Source organism: Etheostoma cragini, chromosome 17 (assembly GCF_013103735.1).
Source record: "Etheostoma cragini isolate CJK2018 chromosome 17, CSU_Ecrag_1.0, whole genome shotgun sequence".
NCBI lineage: Eukaryota > Metazoa > Chordata > Actinopteri > Perciformes > Percidae > Etheostoma > Etheostoma cragini.
The window spans coordinates 9,500,899-9,515,554 of NC_048423.1; the positions used below are offsets into that span (position 1 = coordinate 9,500,899).

The 14,656-nt window shown below is 39.1% G+C and overlaps 1 protein-coding gene across 2 annotated transcripts in view; it reads left to right on the forward strand.

The window, feature by feature from the left end:
* LOC117960504 (cGMP-dependent protein kinase 1) overlaps window positions 1–14,656 on the forward strand; it is a 76,736-nt gene that overhangs the window by 43,549 nt on the left and 18,531 nt on the right. For both annotated transcript variants that reach the window (XM_034898446.1, XM_034898445.1), the window contains exons 4-7: window positions 6,177–6,282; window positions 9,617–9,680; window positions 11,820–11,897; window positions 13,656–13,750. In XM_034898446.1, coding sequence (XP_034754337.1) covers window positions 6,177–6,282; window positions 9,617–9,680; window positions 11,820–11,897; window positions 13,656–13,750 — 343 coding nt within the window. The remainder of the gene's footprint in view (window positions 1–6,176; window positions 6,283–9,616; window positions 9,681–11,819; window positions 11,898–13,655; window positions 13,751–14,656) is intronic.

Here is a 14,656-nt window from a genome sequence, read left to right on the forward strand (position 1 = left end):
GAGTGCTAAATGGTGTTTTTATCTTCTCTAAGGCAGAGAAGGCTAAAAGCACGCTTTAAGGAATACTCCTATTCAATCAGCCTCTGACAGGAAGTTTCCGACCAAAATGTAACAATAGTATCCTGTGTGCTCAGTGTTAGATTAATGCATTTCAATATTATGACTCCCACACGTCTTGGTGTCTTTTGGTAGATATTGTCGGATGATAGATTGTTTTAATATTAAACTCTTGTTATATCAAGCCATGGAAATATAAATATCTAATACAACAACAATAAAATATGTTACTCTCAAGCAACAAAAGACATTTTTCCACTATGCTCTGTACAACATAGCGTGGGTGAGCAGGGTGGGTGGATAGCGGGTGGCATGATGTTCAGCTGCCTGTCTCCCACATGGGGTGAACATTGGCAGAACTAGCAGCTGGAGATGGCAGCTGATTAAGCCAGCTACTTTTCTATGGTGGGATTCACCGAGGTGAGAAAGCTGTCATAAGAGCACTCGCTGCCACCCTGACTAAAGACAAGAAAACAAATCATGTCAATCAAAGGCTGTGTTTCTTTGGTGTAGGATTGTTAGAAACGTTCAGCCTTTCTGTTTTTCTCACATTCTCGTTTATTTCTTGAAGCATTGCTAAAAATAATAATTAGATCCATAATCATGAAGAGGATTCCGCCGTTTCTTTATTTTTACTTCAGGCTCTGTGACACTGTCTGGCGTAAATGACCCATCCTGCTTTCTCACGCTCTAAAGAGCTCATCCAGATGTAATCTGATTAGGCTATGATATTATTAATGACTTCGGGGGAAAGGAGGTTACACTCTGCCACCCTGCAGCCCTCACAGCATCACTCTCTTAACCCTTTCCAAAACAAGACATGTGGGAGGTCTCGAAGGAGTTGAGTTCACGTGGCAATGTAATTTTAAGTGTGTATGTGATTGTGTGTGTCTGTGTGTGTGTGTGGGTGTGTGAGCGCGCGTGCGTGCGTGCGTGTGTGTGTGTGGGTATGTGCGTGTCTCAGAGTCAGTGAGAAGAGGATGGTTGATTTTTTCATTTTCTCAGACATTACAAGGAATGGACAGAGGGGTCTGAATTTAGGAGACAGAAGTTGAGTTACATGTCACAGATTTGCAAACCAATGAGCCAACAATTTCAAACAGTAGCCCAGGGGAACAATTCTTATAGAGGAAGTTCCCACTAATAAGTTTGAAGATGCAACTCCTTTTCACAAAGCTGTGTAGACCCAGGTTAATCACAAGGGCTTAAATGATCATTTAGCACATCCTAATGGACCTAATGGACATGTTGATTAATATTTCCAAGGTTGACAATGTGCACATCCTAATGGACCTAATGGACATGTTGATTAATATTTCCAAGGTTGACAATGTGTGATAATGAATTGTTATTGTCAAAGTGGGAGAGGAAGATGAACAGGAATCACAATTGTGTCAAAATGCATATCCTCATCTGTCATGACCTTAATGTGGCAGGGCTTTTGTTGACAGATTAGACAGATGAACATGGAGAGGAGCTTATTTTAGAACCTATTTTCTGTAAAATAATGCATAGTGATTTAGTTAGTAACATTATTAACATGCATTACACTGTGGTAATGGGTTACTAACAAATACATTACTTGTCAGAGTTTCCCCTTTCCCTTGCATACTGTACTGCTTTAGACTCTGGTCTAATCTTTATTTCAAGACTTTCAAATAGCCCTGTGGGGCTTTTGGAAAGGAAGGTGGATTTTCTGCAGTGTACTTTATATATGTAGAGTCATCATGGGCCAGATGTTGACAGTTTTGTGTCATTTTAAAACTCATGGCACCCCCAAAAAAACTCAAGATTACAGTCACAGTATCATACCAAGTTTTGATGTTTCCAAAACCCCCCCACACTCTGCATGTAAACTGTCATGACCAGAATACAGAGAATAAATTGTATTGTGCTCATATTTATATAATTAGATGAGCAATAATTAGATTATAAGAACACACATGGAGCATTTGCATACTGCCTGCCTTAAATTCAGTTACATGAAAAATGGCTGAGCCGAATTAATGATGCGTTTTGTACTCTATCTTGTGGCAACATCCTCACTGCGCTGATCAAGAAAAGGGAAGACAAGGAGAAGCATGAACAAACGAGAATGACAGTGTTCAGATGTGGGCAGCATGTCTATGAATAGCCATCCTTTACTGAGGTGGGATAACATTCAATTTAGAGGAGCTTTCAGGGGCAAGATAGGTGTTAAACAATAATCAACAGGGTGTGTATTGAGGTTATAGTGATTTTAATTTAGGGAGCAAAATATATAATAAAATATGTTGTCAGTTTCAAACTTTACACGCATATACAAAAAACATTGTTTGAGCTAGCATAATGTTATATTTAAGATGTAACAAATTGCAACACACGTCTGCTGCATATTACATGCATCAAAACACCAATTGCAACCACTACTTTCTATGTACGTCCACACACTGCTGAATTGCAGGTTTATGCACGTCAAGAGGCAACATTCGCGCCGGCAATGGAAGGACATTTTTTACAAAAACAGCAATTTTATCACGTTTGTTCACCGAGCTGACACATCCTGGCTACAGTGTGTACTGTATACTTTCTGCATGATGGGATGTGTGCTACAAGTGTCAATTGCTCAATAACAATTTTCTTCAAAATAAATTAGTACTTTCTGTTAGGCCTCTGTTGAATTGCATTATATCTTTTGTCTACCCTCTGTACAGTATATACAGTATGCACATGTGGGTTTCATGTTGCATGCATTTCCAGTCTACCATAGCATGACTGTTAAAGCTCCAATGGTCATCCCAGTCGAACAACACACTGCCCAATTTTTCAAAACCTTTCACAGACAACATCATTGCATCTCTACAGCACTGCCTGGGTTTATGTGTGCATCCAGAAAACTGTGAAGCTAATGGTCAGCGACCCATGAGCGTTAGGACATTCATCTGCGCCCTCACTTCAGGATAACTAGATCCCTGAGTCTCACCGCAATTTAGTCAAGCCTCCAAATAATACGTTTACCTGCTGCGGTGCGCTGCAGGCTCCCTACATATCTGATTTCCCAGTGCCTCACACTCCCACACGCGAAAACACTATTGCACGCTGTATAGTAGGCAATGATGTCTAACCTCCCACTCTTGTTGCTTAGGGGTCAAATTTGAAGGCTACTCTAATAATTTCTCTCTAGACCTATTTCCATATTCCAGGTTTATTGGGCCCTCAGTCTACCTTGGAGTAATTTGCCAACATCCCTCCTGCAGAGAAAACCTTTTCGATTAAGTAAGACAGGACTGGGATAGGGTGTAGGTTGTTTAAAACAAAAACAAAAACATTCCTATGGAAAGCTTGCAATAAGGAGGAAAAAATAATAAGAGGAGAAATTTATACATATATGTTTATATAACGTGTGGAAATTGTGTTTGAACTCTCATCAGTGCATGTTTATGTGTATGTCCACACAGCAGCATGTGTGTTTATATCAACAGTATACTTGTGTGTATGTGGCACATACACACAAGTGCATCTTATCTATATCTTATCTGTATCTGATAGCTGTGTGTACTTGTACAATATGTCTGCATCATGTCTATGTATCCACACATCTGTGTCTGTATACATTTGTGTGTCGTGCTGTGTTTGGGGTTCCAGCACCAAGAAAGTGTCTTGAACTAAAAACAATGTCAGGCTTTGTAATGAGGACATTTCTCCTGAGGTTTTGCCCTATTTTAAAGTGCTGCCAAACACTTGGTCTGCCAAGAAATAATTGTGGTGTCCGTGGGAGTGTGTTCAGTCACTCATGTGTGTATATATAAATACCTGGAGTATATGAGTTCGTGCATTAGCACATTTTATGTGTGTATGTGTGTTAATGGAGCAATATTTACATTGCTAGTATTTGCCAGGTTATCACAGCTATCCTTACCTAAAGACATTTAAAAAAAATATTTCCCTAGCCAGAATTACCACAAAAATATCCGCACTCTCATAAACTGCTGTACTCACAAGGATAGCTTAGGTTTGCTTTATCTAAATCTGTGTGAAAAATGTCACATTGGGATGATGAGATGAAAAGCTCTGGCAACAGACACACACACTCAAACAAATAAGCAAGCAGTGTGATTTATATAATTTATTTTCTCGTAATATTACTACATGTCCCTGGGGCCACAGCACTAAATGCGACTCTCCAGATTTATTTTGGGGTCAGATCTTATTTTTATCACCCCTTACTGTATAACACAATTTAAGTAGTGAAGTGGAAATGAGAGCATTTGTTGCAAAAGATTATGATACCTTGAGAAACCCCAACATCATTCTGAAATGATTACCATAAACTGCTGTCAACAAAGTGAAGCACTGAACTCTGAAAATCACTATGTGGCTCAGCTAGATGAAATATGGGATTTTGACATGTTTTGAAAAAACAATTTCATCTAAAAAAGAAAGGAAATATCATGACATTCAGGTGTGGATTAGAGGTCCATTGCTCAGATCAAAACCATGGTTCCAAAAGAGATCTGTCAAGGTGAGACATTCTGATTGAAAGAGACTACAGAGCTGTTGATGCTCAAATCACAGAACATGGCAAGAAAAGGAATTTTGAAAGAGCCAGTCCTCCATCAATCACCAACCCAGCAGCAAAATTGAAAATAAATTCAAAAGGTTTAGCATTGTTTCTGTTCCCTAAAGGACTGGGTATTCTGTCAGGATTGCGGCAAGAGAACTGTAGCCTACATAATTTAAGGAGGTGTCAAAGAAGTGTAGCTTAACAGTGATGCATTCTGGGCATCTTTTCCCTAACTCTATTAAATGTTATCTAGCTTCAATAGGAAAATTGTTGCAGTGTCTCCTGGAGGATTCTTTTGAGCAGTGGGTTAAAATGGTTAGTGTGAGGGTTAACAGAAGCTTGCTTTTTTCCCTGCAAAGTAGACTTCTAACAGCGAGGAGTGAGGCAATGGGATTGGGGGGTGTGCAATAGTTAACTAAGTGCCCCACATTGCTATTTGCCAAGCTACTGTAGCTGTAATATTTTGCGGAACCCACGTGAGAGCAGTTTCCATGGGAACGCAGTCGTCAAGGCTTTCCTCCCTACATATCTGCACGAGAAGAAAAAGCTGTGTTCGTATGGCTGTACTTGTTTCGTTGTCATGACTTTGTGAGTGATTGATGTCCTGTCACTGTTAAAATGCTCATCCTCAAAGTAATTTCCTTGCATGTGTAGAGAGCGCGGACAACTATTCGTTTGAGTTCAGTGGAGCAGATAGCTTCAGAGAGTCATGTCATTGCTACCTCATGACATTTCATAAAATTCTGACGCAGTTGCATAATATATGTGAGGTGAAAACTGGCAAAACATGAATTTGTCCATGGAAAGATCCTACAGAGGAAATGAATGGCTGTATGTATGGTTTAATGTTTATCTTACATAACATAGACGCTGCATGGAACAATACCTCTGTGGACAAACAAGACAAAATGTTAGACAGAAGAATATCAGGGGTATATCTTTTCTTTTATCACAGTTGATAATTGGCCTCAAACAGCAATCAGTAACTCAAGGGGTTCAACTAATAAAAAAACTAAAAAAAACTGGGCATAGTCAAGTCAGACTCCTGACCTTAAACCAATTAAAACGCTGTAGCATGACTTGAAGCTAGCCATCCATGCAAGGTATTCCAAAAATACCAATTAACTTCAACTGCAGAATGAAGACTGCTTGTTCAGAATGCCTCCTAATTGTTTTGAGGGCCTGATGAGCAGCTAAAGAAACATGTTCATCCAAGTAATTGTGATAATATTGCCAAGAAAAAGTAACTAAACATAAAAAAGGACTACAGATTTCTCCACCCTACTCGCTGAAAAGCGATTGCAGTAGGGTTTACCTTTCTTTAAATGCACTCACACATGCTACATGCTACATACCATGATACAACTATGATTCTTCTTTCATATCAAGTTCCATATTAAATGCTTTGAAGTGTATATGATATTCACTGTATCCATACTGCGCATCCTACTTCACAAAGTATAAAGATGTTGCTGAGCATGTAAAATGCATATAATGTGTTGTTTTTATTATTCTGATTGCTTGAGGGTATTAACTGTCTTTCATGACATTGCCTATGTGTATTTTTTCTTTCTAGCTCTAACAAATGTGAAGCTGTGGGCCATTGACCGACAATGTTTTCAGACGATCATGATGAGGACGGGTCTCATCAAGCACACAGAGTATATGGAGTTTCTGAAAAGGTGAGGAAGCCTGTTAGCTGTCCTACAATGACAGAAATATCGTCCAGGATGGGGCTTTGATCTAAAATGCAATGAATGAATTAACTAAATGAATTCAGGAGACTATATGTGAGCTGTTCCTCAGAAGATTCCTTACTCCTCACTGTGGCCTATAAATGATATAACTCACGATGAAATCCTGGTGGCATCCATCCCACTGGAAAAATACCTTGTAACTGTAACATCTTTCTTTAATATCCCTATCTCTATCAGAGAGCCATACACCCTAACAACCACAACCATTGTATCACTTAAAAGGCTTACATGGAGTATAGGATAAAAGAAAGACTCATCAAAAGAAATAGAGAGGGCAGTGTGTAGTGATCAAGATGAATGAGATTTACATCTCATTCAGTATATTTTTCTCTCGCTCCCTATCTATGTTTGACTTTCCATTTTTTCCGTATCCACTTTGGTCTTCATCACGCCACTTATGAAAATGATATCACATCTCTCCTAAATTTCATTTACCACTTAATTTTCTCATAAGATCCTGTTGTATTATTTTTTAACTTCCTCTCATATATGCAGACCACTGTATTGCGTTGTGTGTCAACATCTTCCAAAACGAGTCCTGACTACTCCAAAAATTACTCCTACTTTTGCAGTGGCCATTCAAAACATGCCTATATGAGGGTTAAACCTCTATAAATGTGTGCCTGCTTTGCCAGGTGAGATAACCAGACACGCAGCGGCCGCAGGTTTGACTCCGCCCTGCGGCCCATTGCTAAATGCACTTCCCCCTCTCTCCCCCCTTTCATGTCTTAAGCTGTTCTAGATAAATAAAGACCTAAAATGACAAAAAAATAATAGAAAAAAACAACAACAAAAAAATGCCTATTTGGAACGGGCTAATTGCTTGGCCTCCTGTATTGCTGCTTGTAGCTTTCCAAATAATTTACAGACGCACTTAATATGCAACTTAACTGTATACTACTGACCTATTGTGTACTTGGCTTCATACTAAAACATGTTACTACTACATTTACCTGAGAGAGAACGTTGCAGATTTAGATTCTACTCAGAAAATATCACATTTAATATATGAGACATCATTATTCATTAAACTATCCAGCATTATATAATAATTGAAATGTCCACCTTGAAGTACATTTAGCTGATATTGCCTCTAATGTTACTTTAAAAAACCATTTAAAAGCAGAACTTGTACTGTGTTGTCACAGGCGGTTTAACCATGTGGGTAAAGGGACCCGGCTGCAGCTAATCTAGAGATTCGGAGTGTCCCTTTTTTTTGTAGTGGTCACAAATCTAGGTAGTATTAGTCAATGTGGACCAGGCTACATAGTTAATTGTCACTTTCACCGCTTCACTTAGACCTGAGGGCTGGGGTACACTCAATCAGAACTAGGTTACAGCAGTATAACTATTTACGGTAACCAATATACTATTTCTCCCTTTGCTTCTGAGAGTGGACTGTAACTTTTCACAGTAATGCATGACATTGCCGGTTTGGGAAACATAAAAAAAGCTTTAAGTGTTTGACCATAATGACAAATGTGGGCGACAACAGTCTCCCTGGATAGTTTCAATAAAGCCACTTCAATCTCTGCTGTTTCTACAGAACCCTTTCACCATAAAAGAATAATCTATTGCTCTTACTTTCATGTCCTGAGACTGAAGCTATTTTAGGGATGGCTTTAACTAAAAAAAGACATTGTCTGTCTCTTTACTGAATATTTGAGCATGTAGCAGTTCTTGCCTCTCAGCGGTTCTTATATAACAGTCCAACAGATAAGTCAATATTTAATAGATGTACACACGTATCGCTTGGTTTGGGCTCACTCTGTGTGTTGGGTTGATGAAAGGGTATCAGGGGGGATTTCAACTAGCAAAATCTAATGAAAGAGCAGTAGGGAGTTTAGTGTATAAGAACAAACACAGGCTGGCCCCTGAGTCTTCCACCCACAGTTAAACTGCTGTGAAATTATATATTTGCTGTTACAAGTTGTGGAGGCGAAAAAACAGATACAAAACTAACAGAGAAATCCCACATGGTATAACATACAGGAAGTGAGTTTGCTCGAGAACACCTTTTTTATTATCCTTTCTAGTAAGTTTACAAAATGTAAATGTGAATTGATATTTTTAAAGGCAGGTGGGCTTTGACTCTGCCCTCTCCCTCTGACTCTACTTTAGATAAAAGTCTGCCCGGCGTGAAAAAAGAAGCCATCTGCCCAACAATAAATGAAAAGACATGGAAAATGAGCATGGGAAAGCAGTAATCAAACCCCTTCATCAAAGAAGTGTTGGTTTTTCTGAGATCACAACAGAAATGATTTGTTGTCTTTACTCACTGTCGTATAGTGCCATGAGTGTAATGATGTTAGAATGTTTCAAATGATCAAAAACACCACATTAGTGAAAATGCAATTCCCCGGTGGCCTTGTATAATTGATTAATTTCCTGTAACACAATTAAGTTGTTGAATTATAAATTGACTACAATAGAGTATATTTGTTTATGTTGACAGCTCTGCAGCTTAGGGGATTGCAACTCCATATGTTTCAAGTAGGGTCCTTCGTTTACTGCCTAGCTGGTTAACTAGTGCCTCTGCCGAAAAAGCAACAACATAAGGATCAACACAGTGGCTATGGCCTGGGTCGGGGTCCAAGACAAGATGCTTCATGGGCGATAAGTCCTTTGTTCACTAACAGGGGTTATTTTCTCTCCCCCTTGATAAACATTAGGCCAGTTTTATTCAGTAGGCTTGATAACAGGCAAATAGCATTCATTGATGCTGCCGGGAAGCAAACGGAACAAACAGCAGAGCTTCATGTTGGTGTATTCAGCCTTAGGATCTGATTCCCTGCTGTTTAACTCGACACGCTGTCCTGTACAAACTGAAATATTTATATTGCGCATATACAGGCCAACTTGCATAGCAAAATATTGATTTTATGTGTTTCTGTGGCCTCTACTTATGTTGCTCACTTCAGATGAGAGGTCTGCTTCTACTCTAGTCAACTCTTTCAAAGTTTTTTTTTATCCGAAAACAAAAGACTTAAAGCTTGGTTAGGCAGGAAGTTTGTCTTTGGCATCATTGGGCAAACATTCCATAACCTTTTAGCATATTGTAAAGTGGCTGGAGAGACTTCTGCAACTCCTCTTGGCTCTGTTTACAGGATTAAGTAAACTTTGGCCAATCACAAGTCATTGTACTTGTGCAAAGAAAACTGGACGGTAAATCTCATACCTAGACTTAGATCGCTAAAAGCATCAGGATCACAATCATGCATATGCCCGTGCATAAGCCTTTTTTTCCCTTTTCTTGCAGCGTTCCCACATTCCACGACCTGCAGGAAGATATTCTGAGCAAGCTTGCCGATGTCCTTGAGGAGGTAAGTGCCTCTTTCACAGCAAAACAAAGCAGATACCTCCAAACATTTTACTAGATTTCCATGCATTTATCTCCCAAAAGAAGACATAATAGAGATAGTGTTAGGGTTAAAATGGAGAGAATGTTGTAAGTGATTAAGACATGAAAAATCATTGGATGCCCTTTAAACTACGGGATGTTTTCTTTTTGAGATGTTTTCCAAATTCACATTTTCTACCCATCTGCACACCACTTCGTTTGATGTTTTTTTCCCAGCATAATTTAGTTATGCAAACTCATTCTCAGTTACACTTTTGATGTGTGCCGCTAACATTGAGATTTCCAACATGTTGAATTGCATTAAAATATGGCCTTTTGACACTAAGTGTATGTGTGCAATCATTTGTATCTAAAATAAACTGTTTCCAGATTATTTTGCTTTTAAGGGATTAGAACGGACATTAATTATGAAAACTCTTTGCAGATCTTTTGAATTTTAAGACTTACCCTGACATTACGCTGGTTTGGGTAGGAGTTTCTAGTTGTGTAGCCTACAAAAACAAGCAAAGGAAAGCTTTGTTGTAATATGACATATCTATTAGCTGTTCAGTATAAATCCCTGCAAGGGTGACTATCGTTACTCTAAAGAACTTGCACAATGACACATTTGTATGCAATTAGCCTACTTCCCAAACTTTGAAACTACAGAAAAAAAAGAAGTGTGCTATTTTTTAAGTTGTTTCACTTCATTAGTGAACATATCATTGACTAACCAGGCAATGTAATGTAATTTTATCTTTGCAACACATATCTTCATAGTTCTACTTGAGCAATAACATTTGATTTATACATATAGCCTATCCAGTGGCATTTTAGATGGAAAAGATTATGTAGCAACAGCTACATTGCACCGAGGCGAATCACAAAATTATAAAATGTTAAGTGAATGCACTTTTTAACAAGCCTATACTTGTACTCTGATTAATGCGTTTGTACTGTTGGCTGAGGGAGATATTAGTGTTGAGAAGTTTTTTTCTATTTATATTTATCAGCTTCATAGATTGTTGATTGCCATCACCCCACCCCAATTAACCAATCAGTGGTCTATGAAATTAGACATGGCCCATCCAAGGTCCTATAGTATTGTTGTGCTGGGTCACATAATGGCTAAATTCATAATGCTGTCCTGTGTCTTGTCTTTTAGTCTGTGATTGATTTTTGATTAGATGGAACAACTATTCTTTTTCAGTTTTCCTCTCCTTAGAACATGCTTGAGAAATAACACTAATAAATAAAAGAATCTGAACTGCAACTATTAAAAAGTTTTTTATGTGATGCACAGGAGATATGAATCACTCGGACACACACACACACACACACACACACACACACACACACAGCTCAGCGTGAACTTGAAATGTGAATTTAGACGTAAGGTACATTTCCTAGATGAAATGGTGTGAGAATAAAAACCTTGCAAATGTCAACTGTAGTGTGGAATCTGCTCATGAGCTAACAGGAAATATTGAGCTATGTCTTCAGTCCAGGCTTGTTGTAGTATACTGTGTATTCTGCTGAGAAAGTGAAGATTCCACCAGAACTTCCATTATGAAAACAAAAAAACAGTGACTCCTTGTGCTTTATGTCTTATCCTTGAAAATGTATTCCTTATCTGGTACTAAATTGTATTTATTGATGCCAAGAGTGAATGTGTGTGAAAGTTTCTTTCCAATTATGTGTGTTGGCCTTGTGCATAATGACCAGTCCGGAGGTTGTGCTTGCCCAATGCATGCTGGGATAGGCCCTGGCATCCATAACCCTGAACAGGATTACTTGGTATAGAAAATTGATGAATGTTTGTACTAATTTTACTCTTGGACAGTAGCTGTTATTTTCTTTCAAATCTGATGCAGTAGTTGTCATTTATTCACTCTATTTTACCTGTTCATTCATGTTTAAGGTCACGAGACATGTCCAAGCAAGCAGTGGGAGGAAGGCAGAGAAACTTTGTTATTGCTCTCACTGCACCTTATTTATCATTCATTTTTCTGCAGTTGTTGTCTCTGATTAGCGAGGTCTCAATCCCAATGTGAGAAAGAAGACAAAATAACCATAGTGTGCTTGAGTAACACTTCTCGTCTGTGGTCTTCTCTTCTAACAGACACATTACGGAGATGGAGAGTACATCATCAGACAGGGGGCTAGAGGAGACACTTTCTTCATCATCAGTAAGGGAAAGGTGAGAACAGTGCCTCTAGCTTACCACCTAAATAATCATCAAAACATCAACAACACAGAGCATCGTGCCACACATGCGAAAAAAGACACCTATCTTTGAAGCAAAATGGACGTATTTTTGGTGAAAGTTGGCTGTCATCAATCATCTTGAGATAAGGTAGATGCCGCCTCTGTCATCATCTCTTGCAGATGCTCTGGGAGCATCTAGGAAGGTGAATGGAGTCACTTTTATTTCACCTTTCTGTCATCAACACCGGCTTTTACACTGAGTGCAGATGACGCACTGTCCCGCCTGACATCAAAAGTGTTGGTGGGCTTTCATGTGCTTGTAATGTTAACATGTTTTGTTGAACGTGTTTAACACGTTTGTTCCGGTACTCTTCCTCCTAATTTGCTCCCTGCTCGTCATCCATTTCTTCTTTATCCTTTGTCCTGATGCTTCGTTTACTGTTCATGTTCCGCCTCCACCCCTCCACTAGCCCTCATCCTCCTCATCATCATTATGGACAACATAATGATAAAAAGATTTAAGTCTTTTAAATCCACAAATGGTAAGATTTGAACTTACTAAATATATCCATAAAATATCCCCTCAAGACAAAGTGAGTAAAGCAAATTTTTTAACAGTTCATACGTCAAGGATGTCATTGTAAAGATAGATTTTTTACCCTCCATTCACCCCGAACAGTTGCAACCCACTTCACAAGGTTGGCACAACTACATTACAAACAAATAAACACAGGGACTCAGGCATGAACACACACACCCACGCGCACACACTCCCACACTCTCTCTCACACACACACACGTTCCTGACCTTATCAATGCTTTTCGCATGGCTATTCCCACATCTCTCACTTTGTCTCCATCTAGACCACTGAGGATGCACTTTGTCTAGAAGAAATCCCACCAAATTTTAGCATCTCACAACACATACATAATCTGCCATTGGCCTACACCTTTTACCTTCTCTAAATCCCTCATCTTCTTCTCTTTCCTTTTTACTGCTCTCACGTGATAATAATAGATCTTTAATAATTATGCTGTCACTCAGGTGTTGGGAGCATTACATTGTGCTGGTGTTGGATAAACTGAAACCACTGCCCAGAACTGAGTAATGGATGAAAACAAGATCCTTCATTAGGCAAAAACGACCATCTCCATTCACTTCCTTTAAAATCTACTCAAGTGCCAATACTTTGATTTGTAAAGTCTACCAGCACAGCGCCATCAATCACATGGTTTCTGGCTGATAAGTGGCCAGTGTCACCTCCAAGATCCTGTCATCTCTTTTGACAGATTACCCATACCCCATTTTTTTAATATATATTTTTTGGGGGCATTTTAAGCCTTTATTTTTTTGACAGGACAGCCGAAGATATGAAAGGGGAGAGAGAGGGAGAATGACATGCAGCAAAGGGCCACAGGTTGGAGTCAACCCTTGTCCACTGCGTCGAGGACTAAACCTCTATGTATGGACGTCCGCTCTACCAACTGAGCTATCTGGCCCCCCGGCACCGGGTCTTCTCCACTGTTTATAATGTAGTTTGATTAACTTGCCATTTTAGGAGATTAAATATGCCACCTTCTTTTGGAATTATGTGTAAATGAAATGTACTTTCATTTACTCGCCACACATCTTTTTACTATGATGAATCACCCGTTCTTTTTCACTTTTTATCCCATCTTCCTCCCTGTCACACCACTCTTCTCTTCTCTAACTCTCCTCTGCCTGGCCTGGTTTCTGTCCTTTCACTAGGTTAATGTGACCAGGGAAGATTTGCCCAACGGAGAGCCTGTCTACTTGCGCAGCCTCGGAAAAGGGGACTGGTTTGGAGAGAAAGCACTGCAAGGGTAAGATTATTTCTAATAACACTGCCTCTTCCAATTTAAATCTTCTGTTCTCTGTTTCTCCTTCACTCTCACCCACTTCTCTTCTAATTTTCACTCTCAACCTTTTATTACCCTCTGTCTTATACTTAGCATGCATCTATCCTTTCTAATTTGCTATCAATCAGCCTCCAGCTCCTATCTGTCCTTATTTTTTTCATCACTCACTTCTTCTGAGAGGCATGATAACTTGCTAAATGTTTAGCTTTGCACATTGTTCAACTTCAGGCCTGATTTACGGCAGCTGTTCCAGGCACGCTTTTGAGATTAGGCACAAATATTCCATCTCTGAACCAAAAAACACTTGAACTAATCATAAAGAAAAAGTCTTGACTGTCATAGAAATCCAAATGTTTTTTATCTGATAGGATTTTTTCTGCAACTGAAATAATATGCTGAGATCAGGTTTTCTCAGCAAACATTTTTAAATGATTGGTTACATATTGTATTCCTAGCCAAAATGATTTAGACAGCAGGAGTATCTAAATATGCAAGCTATTTTACCTCCAACTCCCTTTGCAGATTCTACAAATAAAGGCGCACACATTTGCTCTGGCGTGCTGCTCTTCGTCAAGCTCTATTTGTGCCCCGATCAAAAGAAAAAAAACTTATGTTCAACTGACAGTGTAGATTCCTCACAACTCCAAGCAACAATCTATCAGTGCTATCTTTTGCACACAGCTATGTCCCACAAAACACAGAGGACGTAAGAAGTACTTCTTTTGTGTGCACTTTTATGTTACCAATGTATGACAGTGGTATATGCTCTCAGCTGAAGACTCCTTTTAGTGAGACAATACTATCTTTATACCTCTTTAGATTCATTTGTCTTTACTTTTCACTTCCTGTCTTGGTTCCCAGGGCATCCTG